General features: G+C 54.5%; 1 protein-coding gene across 1 annotated transcript in view; it reads right to left on the minus strand.

Moving 5' to 3' along the window:
* NCF4 (neutrophil cytosolic factor 4, 40kDa) overlaps positions 1-13,332 on the minus strand; it is a 19,751-nt gene extending 6,419 nt beyond the window's left edge. The window contains exons 1-7 of the mRNA XM_012637989.1: positions 13,116-13,332; positions 7,860-7,944; positions 7,322-7,472; positions 6,082-6,152; positions 2,925-3,052; positions 1,309-1,366; positions 556-654 (exon numbers count right to left, since the gene is read on the minus strand). Coding sequence (XP_012493443.1) covers positions 556-654; positions 1,309-1,366; positions 2,925-3,052; positions 6,082-6,152; positions 7,322-7,472; positions 7,860-7,944; positions 13,116-13,147 — 624 coding nt within the window. The 5' untranslated portion in view covers positions 13,148-13,332. The remainder of the gene's footprint in view (positions 1-555; positions 655-1,308; positions 1,367-2,924; positions 3,053-6,081; positions 6,153-7,321; positions 7,473-7,859; positions 7,945-13,115) is intronic.
* Between the last annotated feature and the right edge of the window lie 13,475 nt (positions 13,333-26,807).

A 26,807-nucleotide genomic window follows, 5' to 3' on the forward strand; every position in this document is an offset into this window, starting at 1 on the left:
AGGGGTGCGACTGGCATCTAGTGGAGAGCCCAGGGAGGATGCTGAACACCCCGCAATGCCCAGCACAGCCCCACCACAAGGAGTTATCCCGCCCCAAATGTCAATAGTGCCACTGCAGAGAAACCCTGTTACAGACCAAGAAACTACACTCAGTAGGTGAACTTGCTTGTCAGAAGCAACCCATTTGTCGGGGTCAGAACCAAAGGCAGGTGCATGGGCTCCAGAATGTTCTGCTTCTGCCACACACCTGCCTCCCCAGTGTCTGTGTTCCCACAGGCTTCCCCACCTGCCGGCATCTTCAGGATCATACTCAGATGGTGTCTCTTCCCTGATCCCTCCTAAGTCTCTGCCCACCCACCGCACCTAAAGCTAGCTCACCTGCACCCTCACCTCCAAACTCACCTGCACCCTCGCCTCCAAACTCACCTCCACCCTCGCCTCCAAACTCACCTGCACCCTCGCCTCCAAACTCACCTGCACCCTCGCCTCCAAACTCATCACCCTCTCCTCCAAACTCACCTCCACCCTCACCTCCACCCTCACCTCCAAACTCACCTCCAGCCAGTCTTTGTTGATCCGACTGAGAAGGAAGATCATATCTCCAGCTTTGAAATTCAGCTCCAGTTTGCTGTTCCCGGTGAAGTCAAACATGGCCTGAGGAGAAGGGTAGGGTAAGGAGAGGGGGAGGAAACATACTGAAGTGCTTTACACACGTTGGAATCCCATTTTACAGATGAGGAAACTGAGGCTCACGGAGGATGAGTGACTTGTCTGAGGCCACCCTATTTCTTAGTGGAGCAGCTGGAGCCCGAACCCCGGTCTCCCTGACTCCGGAGTGGCTGCTCTCTCCAGACCTGGCGGGACGAGCACACAGGGGAAGGACCATGCACCTCCTCAGCCCCGGGCCTTGTATGGGCTCCAGGCTTCCCATAACCCCCCGCTGCTCTCTGCCAGGCTGACTTTAAGATGCCCGTATGTAAATGTCCAGGGGCTGTGAGCTCCTCAAAGGCAGGGCCTTGTCTGAGTCCTCCCTGCCACTTCAGTCTCCAAGGCAGGGCCGGCCCAGAGGTGGCCAGGGCGAGCTGGCTGGCTGAGCCATGGGTTCCCCTTAGCCTCTCCATGCTGCTCACGTTCCCTCCCCTCAGCTGGGGGGGGGGGGTGTCCCGTGTCAGAGGCTGGGCTGCAGCCCCTCACTTCCCCCAGTGCCCAGCACCACCCCAGGGACACTGAGGCGCCCAGCAGGCGGGGTGTGGTGGCAGACAGGTGGAGCAAGGCTGCTGCCCGATGGGGAGGGCCTGACGGGGGTACCTCTGCTCGTGGAGCTGCCATGCGGTCAAAGCCAGCGCCTTGCGGGGACATGCTCTTGCTGTGGAGAGAGAAGATTCGAGATTCTCTCTGGGCCCGGCTCCCTGCATCTGCACGCAGAGGAGACCCTCGCCAGGGGTGGGAAGAGGTGGGAGAGGGAGCGGGTGTCCAAACGCAGCTACGGTTGCTCCCCTGGGCCGGCACACGGGCCCCTGAACTCTCGCATCGCCCTGGAGGTGGGATGGCTCTTCACTCTTTTTTTTTTAAATATTTTATTTTTTTATTCATCCCAGAAAATCAAATTCAGCTGCTCATCAAAAAAAGAATAATCCATCTCGACCAAGTGGGCTTCATCCCAGAGAGGCTCCTTGCCCTTTGCGGACCGGGAGGCCGAGGCTCGGCGAGCACGTGGGAAGAGGACGCGCGTTTGCTCAGTGCCTTAACTTGCCAAACCTTTCGCCTTTGCTCCCGCGTCTGCTCCCTACAACCAACCTCTGCTGTAATTGTTATTCTACGTTTTCAGCTGAGGAAACTGAGGCTTGGGTGGTGATGTATCCTGCTTCAGGGCCCATGGCTGCCACGTGACACAGCTGGAATTCAGACTGCACCCACCCGGGTGCACAGGGGAGCCGCCAGCACAGTGCGGACACCTGGAGATACCGGCTGGAGGGAGGGCAGGGAGGAGCTGGGGGAGGGCGGGGCTCAGCTGTGTCCCGCTTTTCCTGGGATTCTTTTTTTTTTTTCGAGACAGAGTCTCACTCTCTTGCCTGGGCTAGAGTGCCGTGGCGTCAGCCTAGCTCACAGCAACCTCAAACTCCTGGGCAGACTCCTGGGCTCAAGCGATCCTCCTGCCTCAGCCTCCCAAGGAGCTGGGACTACAGGCACGCGCCACCGTGCCTGGCTAATTTTTTCTATTTTTAGTTGTTTGGCTAATTTCTTTCTATTTATAGTAGAGACGGGGTCTTGCTCTTGCTCAGGCTGGTCTCGAAATCCTGAGTTCAAGCCATCCTCCCGCCTCGGCCTCCCAGAGTGCTAGGATCACAGGCGTGAGCCACCACGCCCGGCCTTCCTGGGATTCTTGGTAGCAGCAACCTCCACTTTGGAAGCCCAGCACGATTTCAGTGGCTTGGATTTTGGGTGATGGATTTTTGCTTAGGAGGGGCTGAAAGGGAGGGGTGGGATCGTTGGAATACAGGAGCAGCAGCGTCCTGTGGAGGCCACTGCGGTGCAAGCAGAGCCACAGCCGGCCCCAGCGAGCTGTAGCAAGCCAGGGAGGAGGCATCCGTGTGTGGATTAAGTGGCTCTTCCCTCCTCTCTGCCCTCTACTCTTTCCAAGCACCCAAAGCTCTTGGGCCATCCCCATTGGCTGCTGTGACACCAAACCCTCCAGAGCCAACGTCCCAGTCCCTGTCCTCCAGCCCTCCCTATCACATCAAAACACACACCGTCTGTCCCTCCAGGCCCAAGGCCTGACCTTCCAAACCCACCTAACAAACCGAGCCATCCTGGAGTGTCCAGGGATGCACTGATCTGAGTCCTTCTCTCCTTCCGGGAAAAGAGATGACTTGCCAGCAGGGGCCCGGGGCTCTGGCCGGGGAGCGCAGGGGACGGTCACTTACACTTTCCGGGTGCGCGGGCGGAGCCGGCGGAGCGCCTGGGGCACCTGCTCCGAATCGTAGGGTGACTGGTAAAAGAAGATCCGGACGTCCTCGTCCATCAGCACCCAGACGGGCAGGCTGAGGAGGCCCTGTGCGGGAGAGGGCGCGGCCGGGCCGTGTCAGCGGAAGACCTGGGCGCCCAGCCCAGCTGCCCATCCCTGCCCCTGACGTCGGCCCTCCTCTCGCTAGTAATGCACCCTAAGCCTCTGCCTGAGAACAGAAATGCATAAATTAAACAAAACTTCAGCAGGCTGAAAGTTTAACACTTCACAAGCTTTGCTCCTGGGCCCAAGGCCAGGAGGGACCACTGGCATGAGAGCAGGAGAGCAGTCCATTTGGAGAAGCCCTAAAGTTCTCCAGAAACTACGATAAGGATGATGGGTAACACGACCTGACAGTGATTTTGCCAGGCACTGCCCTGGGTACCAGGTGTGTGTCCTTGCCACATCTCACGATAACCTGTGAGTTAGGATCAGAGAGGTGAAGGGACCTGCCCAAGGCCACACAGCCTAGCAAGTGACAGAGCTGGGGCACCCAGAGCCATCTGCTGTGAGAGCATGCCCCTTAGCTCAAGGTGAGACAATGGTGTGAGGGAGGGCTCCCACAGTAACCCAAATTAGTGACAGTTGGTGACATTACAGCCTAAAGAATGCCTCCCAGTACTTTATCTCATGTCACAGTTGGGGAAACTGAGGTTTGGAGAGGGAAAGTGGCTGGTCTAGGGGCAGAGCTAGGAAGTGGAGGGGTTAGGACTCAAGCTCTAATCTCCTCATTCCATCCCAAGCTGGTGACACCCACCACCATGCAAGGTCCCTGAAGCTGGGAGGACTCACGCACCCAGAGCCCATGGGAGGACTCACGCACCCAGAGCCCGGCGGCGTCCCCACCAAGCGCCAGGCTGCACGAGCTCCAGGAACTCTGGCTCTGGGTGACAGAGGGTCCCGTGGAGGCAGCAGGACAGGGAGGGGCCAGGGAACTCCATCCCAGAGGAACAGGAGATGGAGAACTCGGAAAAGGCTGTCGTGCGGGGAGGGGCAGAAGGCAGGTGTTTAAGGAGACAGGTGCTCACGGGATCAAATCCCAGCTCCGCCACGCACCAGCCGGGTGACCTTGGGCTAATGTGGCTCTGGCTGCCCATTAATAAAATGGGGATGATAATAGCAACAGCTCCCTCATGGGCTTGTGTGGAAATTAAATAAGTAAATATATGCACAACGCTTAGAACAGCACCAGGCACGTAGCAAGTGCCCATCTAAGTTCAATATTATCATTGTTGCTGTTATTTTTATTACAACATAGCACAGCGGGTAGGAGCTGAAACCCTGGAGTCACAGAGATGTGGGTTCAAAGCCCATCCCTCCTACCTAACTGCTCTGTGACACTGAGTGACTTCCCCTCTCTGTGCCTCTATTTCCTTAGCTGTAAATGGGGATAATAGTATCTAACTCACAAATGATTGAGGGGATTAAATCAGACTATTCATTTATCCATAGACACGTATCAAGAGCCTCCGGGTTGCCTGCCCGAGCACTTCGCACCGTTTCAGGCAGTTGTCATTATCATATGCAGTTGTCATTATCACATGACTCATATTCTTCATGAGTGGGTAGATGTTACAGAAAATCGGGCTTTCCTCATAGCTGCCCAACAATGGCACAAGCAGCCTAGGTCAGGGCAGAGTGGTAGTGAGCTCTCCGTGTCCGGAGGTGTGCAAGCACAAGATGGGGTTGCCATAGCAGAGATTCCTGCACTGACTGACCTCAGGTTTCTAGGAACCCAATCAGACATAAGTAGGCAGAGATGATGGGGTCCTCTGGGCCGCTGGCTGCTAAGACCAGGTGTGGAGTGAAGAGCCCCAGATCCCCGGCCTCTCTTCCCACCTTGTTTTCCTCCCTCCCTCCCTCCCGGCAGAGCCCACGCCCCTCTTCCAGCCCAGAGGGCAGAGGATGGAGCCTCGGCTTCCAGGAGCAGCTGTAGCAGCGCCCCCTTGAGGCGAGATGCCTCCAGTGCGGGTTCCCCTCCCTGCTTCCTCCTCCCTGCTCAGAGCCCAGATCACTGCAGCCACCTGCCCTCTCCTCCCTCCTCCCACTTCTTCTGCCCTCCTCCCGCTCCCTCCCTCCACTAAGGGTCAAGAGTTCTCACGTCTGGAAGCAGGTTCAAACTTTACAAAGCACTTTCACATCCTTTTCTCGGTAGTCCCACTTCACTCCCATGAGACCAGAGGGCAGGAGGTACCGTCCCATTTCATAGGTGGGAAAACCAAGGCCTAGAGAGGATAGGCAATTTGCCCAAATCATCCAACCAGTCATTGTCAGAGCCAAGGCTAAAGAGACTCCTAGTTCAGTGCTCCTCAGCCCTGAGGACGCCTGTCATCTACTAGGAGGGCTTCCCTCACCAGCTTCCCGAGGTTGCCCCCAGTGACAGTGAGCTCACTACCTCATGAGGAACACTGCACCTTTTCTGGACGGCGCTGACTGGTGAAGTCCTTTCCTGACCACCTTGGCCTCTGCCTCTAAGCTGTTCCTTCCTCTGCACCCTCATTTCACAGGGACGCTGACAGTTTGCAGTTGAGGAATACACCAGGGTGCCCAGCCAAGACCCGTGAGTGCAGCCAAAACCCAGCCCATGCTCAGGTGAGGGGTGTGTGTTGGCCTAGAGGAGACCCTCTCCAGTTTGCACGAATGTGCTGTGTGAGAGAGAGATCGTGGCCAGGTCCGCCACGCTCCGGTTATGTAGACACATGTTTGCCACCCAGTGATTTCATAATCCACCTGCCGGTATTCCTGCCAGGCAGGGGGTACGTCAGAGGCAGGCACGGCATCCATTTCCCCGGCATCCAATTCCCCGCTCATCCTAACGCCCAGCGCAGACACTCGCCTGTGGGCTTGGAGCACCGAGTCAAGATTCGTCAATTCAAAGTGTGTCTCCTTGTACCGTCTCTGTTGCTCCTGCCTCAATCCCCAGAACCCAGAGCACACATCCTGTTTCTCTCCCCACGCCATGGGAGCAGGAGAGCCAGCCCCAGTGCCCAAAGCCGCACCCTGGGGCGGTGCCTAAGCTACCCACCCCCAGCACCCCACGCCCTCCCAAGTGCCGAGAGGACCAGGCCCACCGATACCTTCATGTAGGCGTTGAGGGCGGGTATCCTCATCTCGGCGATCTCCTGCTTCACACCCACGTAGACTTTGGCTGAGGAGGCAAAGAGCTGTCCTAGGAGCCGGGCCCCACGTGTCCTGGGCCCGGGGCTGCCCCTGCAGGCCAGGAGTCCCGGCCAGAGCCCCTCCCTGCCGGCCCGGCCTCCTCGTGATCTTCTCTCGCAGGGCAGGGCAGCGGTCACGCTGGCTCCATCCCACCATGCAACTTGCATTCTCTGAGTCACACTGTCACCAGCCGATAGTTGTCTTGTTTTTGTGTTTGTTTATTGCCTGTTGCTCCAGACACACACACACACACACACACACACACACACACACAGGATTCTTATTTTCCAGAGAACAGGATCTTTGCCTGCTCTGCTCACGGCTGCATCCCCGTCACCTGGGACGGTGGCTCAGTCCCAGCTGCACATTCAAAATCTCATTGTGTAGGAGTCACCCCGGAACAATGAAATCAGAGCCTCTGGGTGGCTCTCGGGAATCAGGATTCTGTCACTCTCTCAAGGAATTTCCAGTATGCCACCAAGGCTAAGAACCAGGGGTCTAGAATCGTGCCCAGATGAATAAATATTTGTTGAGTGGATGAAGGAACAATTCCCCAAACGCAAGGCAGAATGTCCTGGGGGAAGGGGAGACTGATGGTGACCGACCAAGAGATAAATGTCCCCTCCAGGAGCCTTCAGGCAGGGGCACTGGGGGAGCCAGTCACCCAAGCGTGAGGCCTGCCTGGCCGCAGTGTCCATGGGACAGGCCGGGGTGGTGTCGGCGGTGGCAGGAGGGTCTGGGCTAGAGCCAGACACGTGGGAGTTAGTGGCAAGAAGGCGACCCCAGGCGTCAGCTTGCCCGGGCGAGTGTCGGGATGAGAAGACAGAGGACGGGGCCTGTCCGAGTGTCGGGATGAGAAGACAGAGGACGGATCTGTCCGGAGGCTGCCGCCCTCCAGGAGCAGCAGGGAAGGCGGATCCAGGAGTGGGGGAGTTGGAGCAGGAGCCAGGAAGGTGGGGAGGGAATCGGAGACGCTGCCGCCATAGAAGGTTGAAGGAAACGTGACGGAGGGAGGAGCGGGGTGTGAGGACAAGACCCAAAACGAGCCCACGGAAGCCAGAACTGACAGGTCGCAGCCTCTACGCCGAGAGGAACGTCACCGGGACAGGGAGAGTGTCGTGTGCGCTCGGGAGGGAGCCGGGCGGGGCGCGGCCCTACCTGGGAGCACGGGCAGGCTGCAGGCCAGGGGGCTCTTGCTCTCCGGCCCGAAGCGCTCCTCCAGCTTGCCCTGCAAGGCGTAGAACTGGCGGTAGCGGCGGTAGATGAGGTACTTGGAGCCCCCCTTTGTCTTCACCTCGATGACGAAAACCTAGGACAGAAGAAGCCAGGCGGCGGGGCTCAGAGGCCAGAGGCAGACGCTAAAAGGAGAGGGTGAAGGGCCGGAGGTCAAAGGGGTAGCGCAGGGCTTCCCAGCCTCGGCACTACGTTGGGGCTGCATGGCGCTGCGGGGGGCTGTCTGTGCTGTGACCCGGCCTCTGCTGCCAGGTGCCAGGAGCAGCCCTGCCCCAAGATGCGGCAGTCAAAATGTCTCGGGGTGTTGCCAAATGTCCCCCGGAGGGTAAAATCGGCCCTACCGAGAACCACTGAGATAGAAGTTCGGAGATGAGAGAGTTGGAGGTGCAGAGGTCAGAGGGTGAAAGTTCAGAGGTCAGCTGGGTGGAGGTTCAGAGGGTGAAGGACCAGGGGTCTCTCTTACAAAGTGGCTGGTGAAGCCTCTCTTCTCCTCGATGTCGGCGATGTTGGCTGAGACGGCAACGTCATCCGGAAGCTGTTCAAAGTCGCTGCGGGAGGCCGGAAAAGGGACCCTGGTTATCACCCTGGCGCGTGCCGCAGCCCGCTGGGTGCAAGACAGTGCGCAGAGCAAGCCACGTGCAGCTGGCCTCCTCGTCCACACCCCTCCCGCGCCGGGCCCCGTCGCTCTCGCGGGGAACACAGACAGCAAGACACAGGCCAGGCCCCGACAGCAAAGGCTTTGACGCTGAGGACCGTGAACCAGTAGCCGTATTACGGCCCAGCAAACCACTGTGCGAACGCATCCACGCGCCCAGGAACCATGTATCATGCCCCTCCTCCGTCCCGGGCCCTGCCCTAGGCCCTGGGTCTCAGGGTAAGCGAAGTCAACACGCACCCTGGACGGAGTACTGTGAGCCCCGTGGAGAGAAAGGCTGATTGCGCCCAGGCTGGGGAAATCCACAAAAAGGAGGTGACACGTGGGCCGGGTCTGGAAGGTCCAGCAGGAACCCACCCGGTGGGAAACAGGGCAGGTGTTCCAGGCAGTGGGAGCAGCATAGCCTGAAGAGGGCCCGGACCTGGAGTGAGCTGAGACAGCCCGTCTGAGGAGGGTCTCAAGGGCCGGGTCAGGAGCTTCCATAGGCAATAGGGAGTCATGCCCGGCTTTGGAGCGAAGTAAAACAAGATACACAATCCTGGCTGTAGGAGGCCGACCGAGGCAGCCGTGTGGACAGGAAGAAAGGGACAGAGACTTAGGGGAGAGCACCGCTGGGAGGCCTGGATGTGGTCCAGCTGGGAGATGACATGGGCCTGAGTCAGACAGCAGGGACAGGAGGAAGGGACAGACACAGGGCCACCACCCTTGGCAGACACTGTTAGCATTTGCTGTGTCCCCTGCTTCTTCTTGACTAACCGAGCACCAATTGTGTTCAGAGTGGCAGTGTGCCTAGGTGGTAGGTCATGGTTGGTCTAGCCAAACATAACAGTCCTGTTCCTGTTCCCGGCCTCCCTTGCAGCTAGGAGAAGTTCTAGCTGATGAGACATAAGAGGAAACCTGATGCTGGAGCCTCTCCAGAGCGTTTGCTTTCCTGATCCTGAGGATGGACAAGAGCAGCACAGTTTCCTCCCTTGAAGGCAGCCTTGAAAGCACATTCGACATCCGGATCTGCAGCAGCCATATTGTATCCACGAGACAAAAACATGAGGAAGACTATAGGATTCTCTGGGATGCTGGTCCTGAAGTCACCTAGCTGCAGAACCAGCCATGGCCTACCTCTGGACTTCTTGTTATGGGGAAAAATAAGCCCTGTTTGTTTAAGCCACCGTCAGCTCCTCTGTTCCCTGCAGTCTGATACATTTCTAGCAGACACATTACTCATTTGCAAGTTGTTCCTAAGTTACAGCCAGCAGGCATTGGGCACTGTTTGGATGTAGGAGTGAAAGAAAGGGCAGTGTCAAGAGTGACATCCACACTTCTGACCAGGATGGGGAGCACGGGGCAGGGTTGATGGACTCGGTTTGGGACATGCTAATTTGAGAGGCCTCGTGGGCACCCGGGTCAATGGCTGGCAGGAAGCTGGTGTGTAGCTCTGGCGCTCAGCATGGGGGTCTCAGCTGGAGTGGGAGGGTAAGAACCATCTGCCTGCGGCTTGTGGCTAGGACCCCCAGTGGAAAGCTGTCAGCGAGCCAAGGAGGGGCCGACAGGGACAGACAGAGAAAGAGAAAGCAGACGGCCAAGGAGAGGGAGAGGGTACAGCCAGGGGTCACTGAGTCCAGCCACTTGTAGGCAGATGAAGAAACAAGAAGCAGTTATGATTCTTCTAGGGCAGCGATTGGGAAACAGGGCGAGGGCAGGAACCGCCGTGTCCAAGGCCTCAGGAGTCCACACACCCTAGACCCAGCCCACACTGGTCCCGCACGACCTGGGACCCTCAGGCTGCATCAGAACTCAGGAAGCCGCCAAGCAGAGGTGACTCAGGGTGGCAGTGGGTGGGCAGAGGAAATCCCCCCACCCCAGCCCCAGGGCATCTCGGTGGCTGCTGGCCATGTCCCCACTCACTTTCCCCACTTGCATGGGGACACCCTTGGGAGAAGCTTCCTCCTGCACTTTCTCCCCTGAGGCTCTGCATTTCATGGGTGGCTTCCTCTGCAGTGTGACGGGGGCGGGGCAGGAAGGAACCGGGAGGGTAGACATGGCCCTGGGCAGGGAGTCAGGCAGGTTGGATAATGAGAGCTACCACTCCCCGTTTCCTAAGTGCACACCCTGCACCAAGCACTCTTCTAAGGCGAGGTCGCCTTGGTACAGACAAGGAAACTGAGGCTCAGAGAGTCAACTAACTTGCCCAAGTGAGTCGGGAAGCTGGGATTTGAACCCAAGCAGTCTGGCTCCAGAATTTTGCTTCCAAACGCTGTTCCACTGCCCCCCATTCTGGCTCCCAGCAGCTTGCTGCATGGACTTAGGTAAATCCCAGCCCTTCTCAGCCTGTGTCCCCTTCGGAAATAACAGTATGAATAACTTTAGCAAATCCTTATGTAGCACAGACAGTATTGCAAGCCCATTAGGACCTTTGTGCTTCTTGGACCTTGCAGAGTAGAGCGTTGAACACTGAACAAATGACTACGTAATTTGAATGGTCGTCGAGCCACGAAGGACTAGCACATGGTGTTTTGAGCTACAGCAGGAGCCTGGCCATTGCTGTAGTCCCTCAGAGAATCAATATTGCAGCAGGCAGCAGAGACGGGAGCTGGCATGTGTGCAATGAGGCTCAGGCGCTGTCAGAGGGCAGCAGGGCACCCTCAGGCTGAGGGCAGTCAGGGAGGGCTTCCTGGAAGAGGCAGCACCTGTAGTCAACCATGGCATGGTAGGAAAGGCCTTTCGGCAGGGGGAACAGCAAGTGCAAAGCCCGTAGCCACGCAAGAGGGAACATTCAAGGACCTGTGGGCTGCTGAGCATGTGGGAGCACAGAGCATGGGGCGCAAAATGAGACTTGAGCCAGAGAGAGGCAGGGCACACACTCGAGGGAACGTTGTGCCTCGCGGAGGTGCTGTGAGTTTGCCCTGGGGTGGGGCGCCGAGCAAGGGGCTAAGCAGGGCAGACGTCAGCAGAGGGGCAGGCACAGGGACAGCACTAGAAAGAGGAGGCCAGATTCCCTCTGGAAGATTCCCGTCTGCATGCTGCCTCCTTCTCCTCCTCTGTAAAATGGGGACGGTATGTTTTTGAGTGGTCATGAGGTCCCATCTGTACCAAGCACAGCCCTAAAATCCCCACGAGGGCAGACACTCTGCTCACGCTGTGTCCCCAGTGCCCAGAGCAGGGCCTGGCACGTAGTAGGTGCTCGACACATGGCTGCTACCCCCACTGTGTTAGCGAGGCCCCTGGTCGGCACGGGGGTGGGCACGGAGGCTGCTGCACAGGGACGCAGCGGGGGTGCAGCAAACCCAACAGGAAGTCCCCTGGCGTAGCTGCTCCCTCGGAGACCTCGCCCAGGCCGGGCGGGTGGCGACGCTTGGGCCCAACACACACTCGCGCTGCTCGTGGAAAGTCCACTTGGAGTCTCCACTAGGGGAGGCCGAGGGTTGGAAGGGCCCTTGGAGGGCGGCTAGTTCAAGTGTTGTGGCACCTTGCGCACAGTAGGTGCTCAAGACACGTCTGTTGGAACCCAACTGTGCCACCCCTGCAGCAGCCCTTTCTGTCCTTGGATGTCCTGGGGTTCTAGAAAGTCCTGCTGTGCGGACCTGCGCCCTCTCACTGTGGCGTGTGCCTCGACCTCAAGCAGAACCGCCAGGCTGCTGTCAGTGGGGCGTCCGGGGTGCAGGAGCGCACAGGCCCCGTCCCTCTCTGAGGGTCAAGGGAGTGGGAGGGAGGGAGCACGCAGTCCTGCTGGCCAGCCTTGGCGTCATCTCCTGAGCCCTCTACCCCGAAAGCAGGAAGTGCCCCAAGCCTCAAACAGCTGCCCTTGCTGGAGGAAAAGCCTTTGCGCGTCAGGCCGGTCTCACGTGAGAACTGGCAGGAAGGAGGAGTCTGGTTGGACAACCTTGCCCAGCCCCCAGCACCACCCTCTGGGGCTCAGGAGGGCCATTCTGACCCCGTTTGCTTCTGCTGCTCCTCCCCACCCCGCAAGCCTGCACTCGACCTTCGACCTCCGGAAATTACACCCCAGGTTCCAATTCCAGCCCCAGGCCCCCCACTGGCCCTTTGCAGCCCACTTAGGCCCAAACCAGCCTGACCCCTCTCTGCTGGCCTCCACACAGAGGACAGGGGCATCCACCTCCAGATGTCACCTGCTATTCCAACCCAGGGGGGCAGGAGCCACTCTCTGTGTCTTGGGGCCCCCGCAGCTCAGAGCACAGACCTGACTGCTGAAGAAACATTCAGAACATGCTTGCTGAGAGGGAGGCTGCACTCCAAGCCCCAGCCTTGCGGTCACTCCACCTGACCCCAAGTGGGTCCTTTATCTTCCCTAGGCCTCAGTTTCCCCATCTGTGCAATGGCAGGGTTGGACTAGAGGAATCCAGGACACTTTCCAGCTCAAAGATTCATTCATTAATTCATGCAGCTACATTTATGGAGCACTTGGTATATACTGGCGCTGTTCTAGATCCCAGAGATACAGCAGTGATGGCAACAGACAAAAACCCTCACAGAGCTTGCTCCTAATTGGGGAGCTAAGGTTAAAAAAAATAAAAATACATGAGTAAATAATATCATGCCAGTAACATAAGGACTGTGCGTAAAACGAAACAGGGCAAGGGATCAGAGAGCAATGAGGTAGGCACTGTCAGGGAAGGCTTCTTGGAGGAGGTGGCACTTGAACCAAGCGCTGAATAAACAGGGAGAACAAACCAGATGCTGTGGCTGAGTTTGAACAGAAGATGGGAAGCCGTCACTGACCACAATGAAGAGCAAAGAGCCCCAGCCTGGGACCCAGGACACCTGCGTTCCCATCCAGACACTGCCGCCCACTCGCCCACTCGTTGTGTGACCCTGGGTCAGTCACTCCCCCTCTTCGAGCCTTGCGGTTCTCATTTGTGCCTGGGGGTGGTGAGTCGCAACTCGAAGTTTCCTTAAAGCACTTCTAAGAGTCCTCATTTCTGAGTATTTGGGTTCTGACTCAACCCCAGCCTCTCCTGTCCATAAGGGGCTGCAAGAAGGGCCAGCCCTGACCCCAAGGCCTGCCAGGAGCAGTGAGGGGGCCCGGGGGGCCAATGCCCCAGCACTCACCTCTCGGCCCGCAGCTGCTGGGCCAGGGCCATGGCGGGCAGTGTCCAGGGGAGCAGGTGGAGGAGGGTCTTGCCCAGCCAGGCCCAGGCTGAGTTCACCTCTCACTTCCTCCAGCCGCCCTGCCCTGCCGTCTCAGCCTGTGGTCCTGGGAGTCCCCAGCCGCTGCCTTTAGGAAGGCTCCCCGCTGCTGTCTCCACTCTAGGAAGGCTCCTCCTCCCTCCTCCTCTGGCTGCGTCTGGCCTGCGGCCTGCACTTCCTCTTTCCGCCTTCCCAGCTGCACAGCAGTTGAGGAAGTGCCCACCCTCGGGTGCCAGGTTTGCGGGAGTCCACTTCCTCGATGCCCGTCCCTGGTGCCAAGCCTCGGTGGGGTTTCGGAAGCCCCGCTCCATCAGAGGTGGGGCTCCCCTGCTGACTCAGCCACCAAGGGGCCTTGTGACCTTGGGGAGTCACTTCTCTTCGTCTGGTCCATCGAACCCAACCCTCCCTCCCTCACTGCCATGCCTTTGCCCAAGCTATTCCCCAGGCCGCCTTGCCTGTCATCCCTGAGGCCCAGGACAAATGTCACCTCCTCCAGGAGGCCCCCGGTTCCCCCGACCTCCATTGTACTGGAGTTTGAATGTTGCTTTATGCTCCTGTCTTGCCCTTACTCCGGTGCTCGGGGCTGTCCTTTCCTCACCCCCAGACCCCGACGCTCTCCACAGGGCTGCCACCTGGTGGCACACCTCCCTGCTTAAACTCTTCAACAGCTTCAGCCTGTGCTCAGAAGAAAGTCCAAACTCACCCTATGTGTCTCCGAAGCCCTTGAGGCCCTGCAGCCTTTCCCAGCTTCCTCTCCCGAGCTCCCCGCTTCTCACTGGCCTCCTTTCCACTTCTAGAATGCTCCAGGATGCCTGCCCCACAGGGCCTTCGTGCACGGAGTTCCCTCCGCTGGGATGCCCTCTCCCCTGCCTCCTCTACGCCTTGCCCGGAAGCCACCTCCTTAGTGAGGCCTCCCCTGACCCTCACCCTAAATGAAGGCCCTCCCTGTTCCTTCTCTCCCGGTCCCCGTGCCTTGACTGCACAGCACTGATAAGTACTGTGATTTCACACTCGTGTGTGTACCGACGTGCTTGATGACCGCCTCCCAGCCTGCAAGGGGCCCGCACATGCAAGCGCTCAACAGGTATTCAGTGAACAAATGGAACCTTCTAGCAGGTGGCTATTTGGTTCTCAAAGGAGCTCTCCCAGAGGAAGTCCACAGGAGGGAGGGGTATGGCCACACCCAATAGACCCCGACAGGTCACACGCACACTCGCGTCTGCACTCCTGTGTTGCAGGCGCAGGGCAGAGAGGCGGCGGAGGGCGGGTGCGGGAGCAGCCAGGCCTTAGCAGCCACGAGGGCCACTAAATGTGCCTCTCTCACAGGCAGCCCTTCTTTGCCCTCAGCCCATGCCACATTAGGAACCCCAGGACTTGGACAGGCATCTGTGGGGACAGAGCCAGCCCAGTGGAGCCTGGAGCCAGGGTCTCCCACTCCGGGTCTCTCACTTCCCAGAGAAAAGGACCAGGACAGGAGCCATTCTCAGGATCCCTAGGGCTGTCTCCAAGAGTGGAAGCTTCGAGCTCTCCTTTGAACCTCTTCCCTGCTCTACCCAGCCACCCACGAGACCTTCTGCCCCAGATGAGCTCAGGGTGGAGCCAGAGTCCCCAGGATGGACGTGCTCTGGCCCAGCCGGCAGCCCTGACCCAGTGAGGGTCCCCCTCATTTCACTCAGCCAGGCCAGGGACAAGGGCTCTTCCGAAACCGGGATCCTTTACGGACCCCTGGGGAGGCAGAGGCAAAGTCAGAGAAAGACAGAGAAAGGGACAAAAAGAGAAAAATGGAGAGATATAATCAAGAGCTCTTTCCTGAACAAGGCACCTAGAATACAGAGATAAAGCAAGGTGGCAGGGCGAACAGAGGGTGAAATTTCCATCCTACTCAAGCATACAAAAAATGCTGGATAACATGTTTGTTTGTTTGCTTTCTTAAAGTATTTTAAACATAAAAATCCCAGCTCAAAGAAAAAAAAAGTGTAATTTGCGGGTTCTAAGAGAGGGGCCGGGAACTTGTACCAGTGCAAGGGGCTTGTGGCCCAGAGTCCCTGGGGAAGCCAAGGGCGGATACAGATTGTTGGGGCTGAGATTTTAAGGCCTCATTTGGGACTAGGTCCGGGCCATGGTCCTGCTGCTGGTAGGAAGTCAAATCTGAGCTCCCAGCGGGAAGTCGGGTGTCAGAACCGATTATGGGAGCAGAGTTTCTCAGCTGCCAGCCTGGCACCCCTGCAGGAGTCGAGGGGCTCTCCCAGGCCACGCGTGGAACGAGGGGCGCGTGTACCAGATCGGAGCCTCGAGCCTGACACACGCGCTGGTGCGAGGCCCCGACGTGCGCTTCCCACGTGGTGCCGGAACCCTAAGCTGAGCGTCACGTAAAAGCAGCGTGGCGTCCGGAGTCTGCAGGGGCTGCCCCCGAGCTCACAGACCACTTGCAAACCACTAGGGAAGCTCTCACTGTGAAAGAAAGTTCGCAGATTCTCCACGTACTGACGAGTTCACACCTGAGGGACCAGGAACGAGACAGTGACCGTGGTGAGTCACTGGCGTCTCAGGGCTTCCAGGCTGGAGGGTGAAACAATTAGACAGCAACAGCAGAACAGGGTCTCGGCGGCAGGTATCTGTAGGTACCGAGCGGCCCAAGCACCTGGCCCTGACTAAGGAAGAAGAGGACGTTGGCCTACGGTTGGTCAGGAAAGACAGGAAATGGTGGCGAAACGGTTTCAGCAAGAAAGTATGATCCACGCCGACAGGTGATTGCGTAAACAGTGAGTGTAGCGTGCGTGCATAGCTGAAAACACATATTTGTGTATAAACGCAACTTGCGTAGGCAAGCGCGAGTGTGTTTATGTTGTGTCTAAAAAAGAGCCTTAATGTACGTCGTGGTGACCTGTGAGTATGAGAGAATGTTCTGAGATGCTCGGATCTAGGTGGGCACGTAGTGAGTACGAACGCAAGTACTTTAGAGCACGTGAGCGCGGGCAAGCTGATAGGTCCTCTTTCATCCCTGCTTTACTGACCTGTAAAAGAGGCTTGATTCATGGGATCGTAGTAAGAATTAACGAGGAAAATGTGTGAAAAGTGCCTGGACACGGGAATTTCTTATTCTTTTTCATAATTTTCAGTGTGTGTATCTTTGTGCACGCGTGTGTGTGTGTGTGTGCGTGTGTTTTGGGTAGGACAAGCCCTCGAGTTCACCTTCCCAGATTTCTCCAAGTCTTGCCTTCCCATACCCCTGTCCCCACACCACCAAGAGGCCTCCTGTGGCCCTGGCTCAGCCACCAGGCAGCCACCTGTGCAGTGGGGGACAACAGCATCCAGGGAAGAGCCCAGCGCCTGCCGTGGGCCACCTCTTTCCCTCCCCCACTCTCGCTCCCTTCCTTCCGTCCCTGCCCGCGGTTCTGCTGAATACAGGTATTTCTTTGGTTTCTCATACACAGGACGCTGCTGCTAATTTTATGCCCGAGCTCTGATATGGTGTAATTTGAGGCCAGACACTCTGTCAGCAATAGGCTCCCATCCTGCTGCTGCCGCAGGGGGTGGAGGGGGCGGAGGAATAGTCTAGAAGAGGAGCCAACCTCTTCACACATTCCATTAAGCAAGTATTTATTGAGCCTTTCTGGGAGGTACAGAGAAATGCCTGAAGTGACCTCTTGCACATGGAGACTTAACTTTTGATAACGCTCACTCCGCAGGGGCTGTGAGTAAACAGCAACAACAACAAGGCATTGAAGGATGGGAACTGGCAGCTCAAAGCCCATGCACGGACGGACGCTGGCATGCTTTATTCACAGAAGAGAATACCTCTGGCCTCCCTTCCCGCCTGGTTCCTTTGAGAGCAGCCCCAAACCTGACAACTCAGAGATCAGAAGCAGCCAGTTGGGGGCAGGAAGAAAACTGCTAGGGGTGTCAGAAGCAAATGACAGTTAAGTGACGGCCTGACAATGTTGAAGAATGCTGAAAAAAATGGACTCAAGAACTCAAAAACAAATAGCAGAGGCCATTCAGAGAAGGGGCGTCTCTGCATTGCATAAGCTACCGAAGTCCCTCCATAACCATGTCTCCAAGAAAAGGTTTAATACGCTCATGTCATACCTGGGGAGGGTGTCCCCAGAGCTCAGTGGGCACTGGATGTGCAAATCACAAAAATGCACAGCACCTTTCAAACCTTCCGCATGCAGGCGCTGGGGTGCACAATGGAAGATATCACCCCCTTTTTGGAGATAAGGAAGCCTGCCTCTGAGCTCCAGCCACGAGAACGGAGTGCCAGCTACTCTCCTGGGGAAGAGAACTGGACTAAGCAAGATTCCTGGGGATCCCTCATGCACCGAATTCCCCAATCCTGACCCACATGTGTCTCCTTGTATAATTTATGAGGGGAGCTTGGCTGGCCCTCCTCCCTGAGCCATAAATAGCTGTCCCTGGCAGGCCCCCGTGCGGTACTGGGAGACAGGGAGGGTGTAGATTGGCCCATTAGACAGCAAGCTCCCTGCAGCCAGAGGGCTTCTCTGGGAAGCCTGGCACATAGCATAGCGGGAGCTGGGACCCACGTGCCCTGGCTGTCAATCACTAGCTCTGCAACCTCTCTGACAATCAGTTCCCTAGTTGATTTTTCTAAATGGAGATAATAATATTTGTTTTAATAGGACTATTGTATTATTCATTCGTTCAAAATGCATTGAGCACTTGCTGTGTGCCGGACACCTACTGCGCGCCAGGCTCCAAATGAAATAAAGTCGTTGTTCTTGTGACACTTACCTACTAGAGGTGTGTTAAATAAGGCAATGAATGTCAAGTGCTTAGGACAATGCCTGGCACGTAGTAGGTGGTCAGCAAATTACAGGTGTTAATGTTGTTATTCTCGATGATAATTTCCTTGGTTTGGCTTGGTCCCTTTCCCTCCCTTTTCTATCTCCCTCTGCACACCTTGCTCCTCTCCATCATCCAACTTACATTCAGTTCTAAATTTTTTCCAAGTCTGTCATCCACTGTCACCACGCGGGGGCATGGTGATGCTCACTTCACTAGTGGAACCGGCTCTGCACTTAATCAAAATGTTGACGGGAATGGACCACCAGGGGGCGCCGTGACTCGGCAGCCGAGTTCCCGCTCTGCAGCGCCACCTAGAGGATGAATGTGGTGAGCCGTGCTTGTGACAACCAGAGGGCCAAGCTGGCGGGACAGAGTTCTGCCTGCTGGATCGGACTAACTTCTCCAGACCGTCCTACCAATCAGAATCCGAGCTGCACTCAGGAGAAGATGCCCCCAGGGGCTAAGAATCCTAGCTCTTCTCTCCTGATCACAAATACAGTAACAGCCCAGATGCACAAGAGTGAACATTTGCCAAGCCCTTAGCGCAGTGCCTGGCCCACAGTCTAGCTGGGTACATGTCAGCTCTGATGATTGTTACTTAATCCTCACACCAACCCGCATAAAATAGGCAGTATTCTTATCCCCATTCTGGAGGCAAGGAAACCGAGGCACAACGGGATTAGAATAAACAGTGACTGACTCAGTGAGTGGCAGAGTAGGATTTGGACCCCACATCGGGCTGACTTCGAAACCCACACTGTTAATAACTGTGCTATACTGGCCTTCATTCATTCCTTTATTCACTCCACCAGCATTTATTTAGCATCCACTGTGTACCAGGTATAAAGGGTACGGAGATGGATCCAACAAAATTGCTGCCTTCAAGTAGCTCACACTGCTATTGAGGTACACAAACACACATGCATAGTACAGATATACACACCCATGCACACACGCATGCACACACATGCGCATGCATGCACACACACACCCGTGCACACACATACACAAACAAATGCATACACGTGCTCACACATGAACACGCAAATAGACACAGAACCAAGCACTATTTGGGGAGAAACCAGGAGATACATGTTTAGGATCCAGTTCCCCTGATTGTATCTCCAGTGCCATCTTCGGTCCCCAGGGGTTGCAAACACCAATGTCGACAGGGCCTGGAAGGTAGGCTTGACATTTCACATGGAGCCAGGGGTGGAAGGCAAGGTGGTAGGTTGTGGCCTAGCGTCTGCCTCTCAATGACATCACCTTCTGGCACAGAACTCCAAGGAGTCGAAGATTCTAGATTTGAACCTAGGCTTCCAGTTTGTCATGAAGGTATATTTGTCAAGGTAAGAAGATAGAACTTGTTTCAGCAGTTGATTGGCTGGTTTTTAACTGTACATATTTAGAATCAGAGTACTTGGACACTGTTGCTCCAGGCCCTGTAAGTCTCAGGGTCAGTAAACAGAGCAGATGGGCTGGTAGGCCACAGTGATTCTCTGGATTCATTTGCAGAGGAAAGAGAAACCATTCCAGTGTTTAAATAGAAGTGATATAATTGGATTTACATTTTTACAAGATCCCTTGGCCTCCTGCTTGAAGAAGGGCTCATAGGAGTGCGGCATCAGAAGCAAGTGGAGAAAATGCCACTTCCAACAGCATTCTGATTCAGTTCTTAAAAATCAGCTCTATCAAGGTATAATTTACATACGATAACATTTACCAACTTCTTAATAAAATACGCAATTCCGTGGGCTTTGACAATTGTGTAACCAACACCATAATCACAATATAGGACATTTCTATTATCTCAAAACATTCCTTGTGACCCTTTGCAGCCTATCTCCTTCCCCTCCCCCAGGCCCTGGCAACCACTGATCTGCTTTCGACCACACTATTTTTGCTGTTTCTGAAATTTCAGACAAATTGAATCACAGAGTATGTAATCTTTTGTGACTGTTTTTTCCCACATAGTATAATGCCATTGAAATTCAGCCACATTGGTGTGTCCATCAGTAATTTATTCCTTTTATTGCCAAGCAGTATTTTATTGTATGAATATACCACAATTTGTTTTCCATGCACAAGGGCATGCTGTTTCCAGTTTGGGGCTATCAAAGCGAAGGTGCTACAAACTTTCAAGCACAAATGTTTGTGTCGGCATGTGCTTTCATTTCTTTTGGGTAAATATCTAAGCGAGAGATGCTGGGTTGTGTGGTAGATGCATTTTTAACGTTATGAGAAAACTGTTTTCCAAAGTACTTGCACCATTTTGCATTCCCACCAGTATCAGAAGACAGATGCGCCAAGGTACCAGGTCCGCACTGGCTCAGAGACGGTGGCTCCAGATCTGTTCAGACCAGGAGTCTAAAGGCAGTCACGCCTCTGGGCTGGTTATTAAACTGTTTCCTCTCAGCTCCAAACCTACCTTCTATCCTCTGCTCTGTGGTGCTGGGATTGGGACTCCAAAGCACGTGTGCTTTCCAGCGATTCTTGCTAGTCTCTGCCAACAGGGGCACTAGCGGGAGACTGGAGGGATGGAGGGCCTTGCCCTGTGTTTGCTGGCTGGTTCCAGGAGCGGTCGATTCAGGTTTCTAGTTTTTTCCGCGTTCCCAGAACCAGTCGCACCCCATTGTGCCCGGGCCTTTGCACACTCCGATGCCACCTCACATCCTCCCTGCCTGGCCAGCTCCTATTTCCCTCAAAGCCCCCACGCACCATCCACGGGAAAGGCGTTTGCACGGGTGCACAGCAGTGCTTAAGACAAGGCAGTTAGGAGTGTTGGGGGACCCCTAGAGCCCTGGGGGGACAAGAGAGATGACAGTGTTACTGCTCTCGTGGCCATCCTAGAGTGGGCTGCACCCGCAGGATGACATTTGATGCTCAGACCAGACCAGCATAGCCGTGGGGGGAGGGTCACCCCATCCCCATTCCTCTTAATAGCAGGAGCTAGACTTTCTCCAACTACCTCGCCCTGCTCCCCACCCCCACACTGACTCTTTCCAAGAGTCTCTTCTTCTAGTATGAGGGGGAAGAAGGGTCATGTCTCCCCTTGCTCCTCTGCAGCTGCACACGCCCACCGCACCCTCGGCCTCCCAGGGCTCTGCAGTGTCCCGTGTGGACGGGTGGCAGGTGTAGGGATGACACACTCCCGCTATAGGACACTCCTCGCCAGCTCTCTTGCTCCTAGGGCCCAATGCACCGACCCTCTTCCCCAATGCACAATACACGGCCCTTCCCTCCCAACTCTCCGCTCCCCGTCCCGCGGCTGTGTCTCTGCACGGGTTCCCCGATTTGCCGATGTTTGAATCCAAAACACAGGCACTTCGCTCACGGCAAAAAGAAGATCACTGATCTTCTGTACACTCTCAAAGGAACTACTTAAACCTTTGCAGACATTTCTTCCAGATGCTTCTATATTTCTAAATTAAAAGCGTTTATTGCTATTTTTGATTTATTGATTGATTTTTAGATATTGTGTATTGGTCTTCTCTTATAGTAAATGAGAATTCAGTGCACTTAAAGGCACACGTGCACACACACACACACACACACACACACACACACACACTACCCTGCCATCTTCCCATCCTTCTCAAATATTTATATCAGTACTTTTATTAATAGTTAAAACAGTAAGACTGTGTACACATTCATTGCCATGTATTCATTTATTTAAGGGTCATCTTGTGTATTGTTAATTTTTCCTCTTGTGTAACTTTTGTTTTTCCACGAGTTATTAATTGCTTTGACTTTTTACTTGCCAGAATGTTCCAAATACATTTATATATTATTAATTCTTTCCAGATGCTTCATCATATTACCTAACTGATCATCTGCCCTGCTGAATTTACTTTTTTCTCAAAGCTCTCTGGCTAAGTTCTAACTGAACTGGCTGTTCTCCACACCTCCTCCTCCTCCCTGAGGCTTTTCTCCATTGTTCTTTCTCCTGAGTTGGATCCACCATTTCCTGGATGCCATGTTCTCATTTTTGTTTTACTCTTTCATTTTGCTGGAGCACATCCTCTAATAGCTTCCTCAAAGTGGGTGCACTGGAAGTAAATGTTGAATCCTTGCCCGTCTGAAAATGTCTTTTATTTTGTCCTCACACTTGATTGAGGTTAGACAGGTATAGACTTACCTGTTTAAAATCACTTTACCTCAGAATATTGAGGTTAGTTTTCCATTGTTTTCCAGCGTCTTGTGTAGACTTTGAGAAAAACAGAAATATTAATGCCAATCTTATTTTTGTTTCATTGTATTCAACCTTTTTTTCCCCTCTTTGGAAGCTTGGGACCTTCTCTTTACCTCTGGTCTTTGGGAGTCACGTGATGGTACAAGCTGTGTGGACTGTTTCTCACTCATTCTGCTCGTGCCGCGGTCGGCCTGCTCAATCTGAGACTGACAATCTTCAGTTTGGGGGGAATTACTTTAATTGTTTCTTTGAAAATCATCTCTTCAATTTTCTCTGTTCTCTCTCTTTTTTTCTTTTTCTTTCCTTTCAATTCTCCTAAGTCAAATGTTAGACCTCCCAGATTGTTCTTCTACCTGTTTTTCCCCTTTGCATTTTCTGTCTCCTATTCTCCCTGTCATATTTTTGAAAATATTTCTGTGACTTATTTTCCAAACCTGCTGTTGAAATTCTTATTTTGGTTGTTATATTAAATTTCTAAATTCTCCTGTTCCCCAATTGTTCTGTTGTCGTGGCACCCTGTTTTTGTCCCATGGATTGTATCAGTCAGCTTTTGCTACGTAACAACCAACCACGAAAATATTTCAGTGTCACACAACAATAAGCAATTTGACTTTGCTCATGCCCCTGTGCCTTGACCAGTCATTCTGATCCAAGTGGCTCATTCTTGAGTCCAATTTAAAGCAACAGTGTATCTTCCAGGTTGCTTTTTTTTTTTAATCATTTTAGCTTGGTGTCTCTTTTTCACACCGGGGGCTTTCCCCATGTGTCTGGTGCCCTTCGGTTCTTCACTAGGATTTAGGACAACGGCCCTAATAGGGCTGATAGGATGCTGTGCAGGGGTGGGTGAGGGCTTATGAATTGAAAGGTGTGTGTCTGGGGTTTGGACAGGGAGGCAGCTCTGTTACTGGGAGCCCCACAAATGAAAGCATGTGTAAGTCTTCTACGCTCTGCATGTGTTGCTCCCTCCACGCGAATCCCGTCGACAGCGTGTTGCAGCCGCTCATCTGTTGATGCCTTTTCTAGTCTCTTTGTCCTCGTGGGATTATAGTTTTTAAACATTTTTTCCTCTACGTCAGCAAGTGCTCAGGAGGGAGGAGAGACCAATGTCTGTACCTTTGCTACAGAGTAGTTCATCGTTTTCTGTACGTGTCAATGTCTTCTACCTGGACTGTGATCAGGAGGCTTTCCATTTTTAACAAAAACAACAAAAAATTAATCAACATGTTTTCCTGAACTAGGAAGTCATCTGCTACCCTCTCCACCAAGAATGCACCAGAGCAGGGGTTTTGCTTTTGAAAATTTTCAATGTGTATTTTTTTTCCTTTTCTTTACATTATTCCTCTCACCAATGAGGAAACTGCAGCTTGGGGAGGAGAATGAATTGCCCCAGGTCACAGAAGTGGGCTGGGACTTGAGTTCCATTCTCATTTCAAAACACCTGCCACTTCCCCTGCATCGCATGGCCTGGGGCACCCATCAGAGCTCATCCACCCAGGCGCAGGGACCAGGGCCCGGCCAGGTGTCCACCTGAGCTCATTCAGTACCGCAGGTTCTACCGGCCTCATGTTATGCACAAGGAAACCGAGGCTCAGAACTGCCAAAGTGATACCAATTCACCCTCAGAGGGCAATTGCCGCTGTGGAAGCCTCACCTCAACCGTTTCCTGCTGCTTCCCTTGCAGACATTTCAATCTTTGTCCCATATTCACAGATGGCTTTCCATGGACCCCATGGGCATCCAACAAGCTAACTCACGGGGCTCCATGAACAACACAAAGTGACAGACACATAGGAGAGGGGCTTATCCCCTTTGGAGACTATCATCCTACCGGACTGATGGGGACCCAGAGGCCCCGAGAGGCTGGGTGCCCAGAGCAAGGTCACCTGCTCCCATCAGCCCAAGGGCTCTCAATTTTGCCCACCTGAGCAACAACACCCTTCATTTTTCAAATGTGGCCCAAAGGCTCTAAGCCGATTTGGAAGCCAATTTGGATGAAGGTCTCAGGTGGTGGATCATTGCTTTGCTGCTGCCCCGTGCAGGGAAAAGACGAGGAAAACAGGCTCTGAGCTCCATATCCCCATCCCGAGGCTGGGGGTCCTGGGGGCGAGGGATCATTAGGCAAAAGAACCAGGCCAGATGGGCGTCCACAGTGCCATGTGGCGAGGGAGGCTCTCCAAGCCCTGTGGACAAACTCCGGGGAAAAACGGGTCATCTGAGCCCTGCGCAGCCTTCACAATAAAAGCCTCCCAAGAGTGCTGGGCTGGGGGTGGGCCACAGGAGCAACAGGGCAAGGCCCAGGGATTCTGGGGAGAGGGGAAGGAACCAGGGCCCAGGGAGAGTTCCAGGAGAAAGGCCAGGCTGTACCAATGGTCAAAACACAGAAATGCTTTTATCCCAGTTGGTCACGTGCACCGCCCCCCAGAGCCTGTGCCGCCCCACCCCCAGGACCCCAGAACCTCCTCACATCCAGCAATGAAAGGGTTAATGCCTTGCACATCGGGAGGCCTCCAGGACACTGCTCTCCACCCAGACAAGCCCAGACAATCGTTTTGAATATGACCCCTGGAAAAAATAATGGCATGAACTGACCCCGATGCCATAGTGGCTTAGAGAGCATTCACTTCCATGCATCATCCCATCAGAGCACACGGCCACCAAGGTTTCCAGAACCCAGGCGGGGTGCCAAGCACAGGGCCAGGCCCTGGGGAATCAGGCACGAGGCAAGTGCAGCTCAAAGTCAGGAGAGGCTCAGAGACCTGGGATGAAAGTGGAGCAGGAGGAGGGGAGAGACGGGAGGGGAGAGGCAGAGGCGGGGAGGCCAGCAGGGGACAGAGCAAGGAGGGCCTATGAGTCAAGCCGTGGAGCTGAACTTTGTCACGCAGACCAGGAGAGGCGGAAGGGATCCGAGCAGGGGAGGGGCCCACGGGATTTGTGTTTTACCAGGAGCACCGCGCAGACGCTAAGAAGGGTTTTGGTCTGGCAAGACTAGAAACTGGAGTTGGGCTGAGTATGTCCGCAGGGCGAGGTTGACGGGGTCTGAGGAGGGGGCAGTGGAGATGGACAGACAGAAGGCAGGACCACAGATCCGTGGCTGGTTCCACACAACCACACCACGTACCAGGCAAGGTCCAATATTCATCCCCATTTGAATGATTGGGAAGGTTGAGGCTGCAGCATAATATTGTGTGCTCTGGGGGCTTCATAGGTACACATTCCTTTGATTCCTATTTTACAGACAAGGAAACTGAGGCAAGGGGTGGGCGAGTAACTGCTCCAAGGTCACTCTGCTAGTAGAAGGTGGAGCCAGATGTGAGAGGAGGAGAAAACTCAGGACACTTGGGTTGGCTTTGAAGAAAAGTAGATTTATTCTGTGTGTCTTTAAAAAGAAATTTCAGGAACAGGGATAGAAGCAACTAGAAAGGAAATGCAAGCTCCGTAGAAAGAATTTTTTAACAATCTATGCTGTTCGTTGAAGCAATATGCTCTCCGTCAGAGAAGTGTGCAGAGGGAGGCTGAGCCCCCCGCACAGTGAACCGCCGGGAGCAGAAGGCCGTCCCTGCGACAGAACTGAGAGATTGAGTAAGAGGAGGCTCTGGATCCAGGTTAATTGAGTTCAAATCCCAGTGTGCGACTTACCGGCGGAGAGACTCCAGGAAAGTTACTTAGTCTCTCCGTGGCTCAGTTTTGTCATCTGTAAAATGGCGCTAAAGATGGTGTCTATTTTGTGTGGTGGTTAAATGAGTTAATAAATGAATTGACTCACCATGATTAGCGTTCTTTTCACTGAAAGGATCAGAAAGTCAGGCAGGCACCCCTGGGAGCAGGTGGTGGGTGGCACTGGTCTCCGGGAAGCGGCCGAAGAGGTAGTCGGCGAGGGACCCAGGAAAGAAATCTCTTGAGGGCCAGGCTGCGAGCAGGCTCCAAGCCCCGGGTGGTGAGCTGAGCGGGATTTGCCTGAATTCGTGCCCTCTTTGTGTTCACTTCTCGGTTGTTTTTCCTTAGAGTTCAGTAAAGTCTTTTCACGGTTTCAGTCTGATTCTGATATTTAAGAACAAATCCAGGGCCGGGCGCGGTGGCTCACGCCTGTAATCCTAGCACTCTGGGAGGCCGAGGCGGGCGGATTGTTTGAGCTCAGGAGTTCGAGACCAACCTGAGCAATAGCGAGACCCCATCTCTACTAAAAATAGAAAGAAATTATCTGGATAACTAAAAATATGTATATATAGAAAAAATTAGCCGGGCATGGTGGCGCATGCCTGTAGTCCCAGCTACTCGGGAGGCTGAGGCAGGAGGATCGCTTGAGCCCAGGAGTTTGAGGTTGCTGTGAGCTAGGCTGATGCCACAACACTCTAGCCCAGGCAACATAGTGAGACTCTGTCTCAAAAAAAAAAAAAAAAAAAAAAAACCAGGAAGGAGTTTATGGCCCTGATTGGGCCAGGCATTAAAGGGCGAGCAGGGGCCTCTCCAGCCCCGGAGGCCAGAGCGGAAGTGCTGAGAGGGGTCAAATCCAGACTCCAGGGAAGGGCTCTGCCCACTGCCCACTGGGGTACTGGGCTTCCTCTCATCGCGCTCACACCCTTGCCTGTCAGGGTTGTAAAAGCAGGAACCAAGTC

The sequence above is a fragment of the Propithecus coquereli genome, unplaced genomic scaffold (genome assembly GCF_000956105.1).
Source record: "Propithecus coquereli isolate 6110/MARCELLA unplaced genomic scaffold, Pcoq_1.0 Scaffold126, whole genome shotgun sequence".
Classification (NCBI taxonomy): Eukaryota; Metazoa; Chordata; class Mammalia; order Primates; family Indriidae; genus Propithecus; species Propithecus coquereli.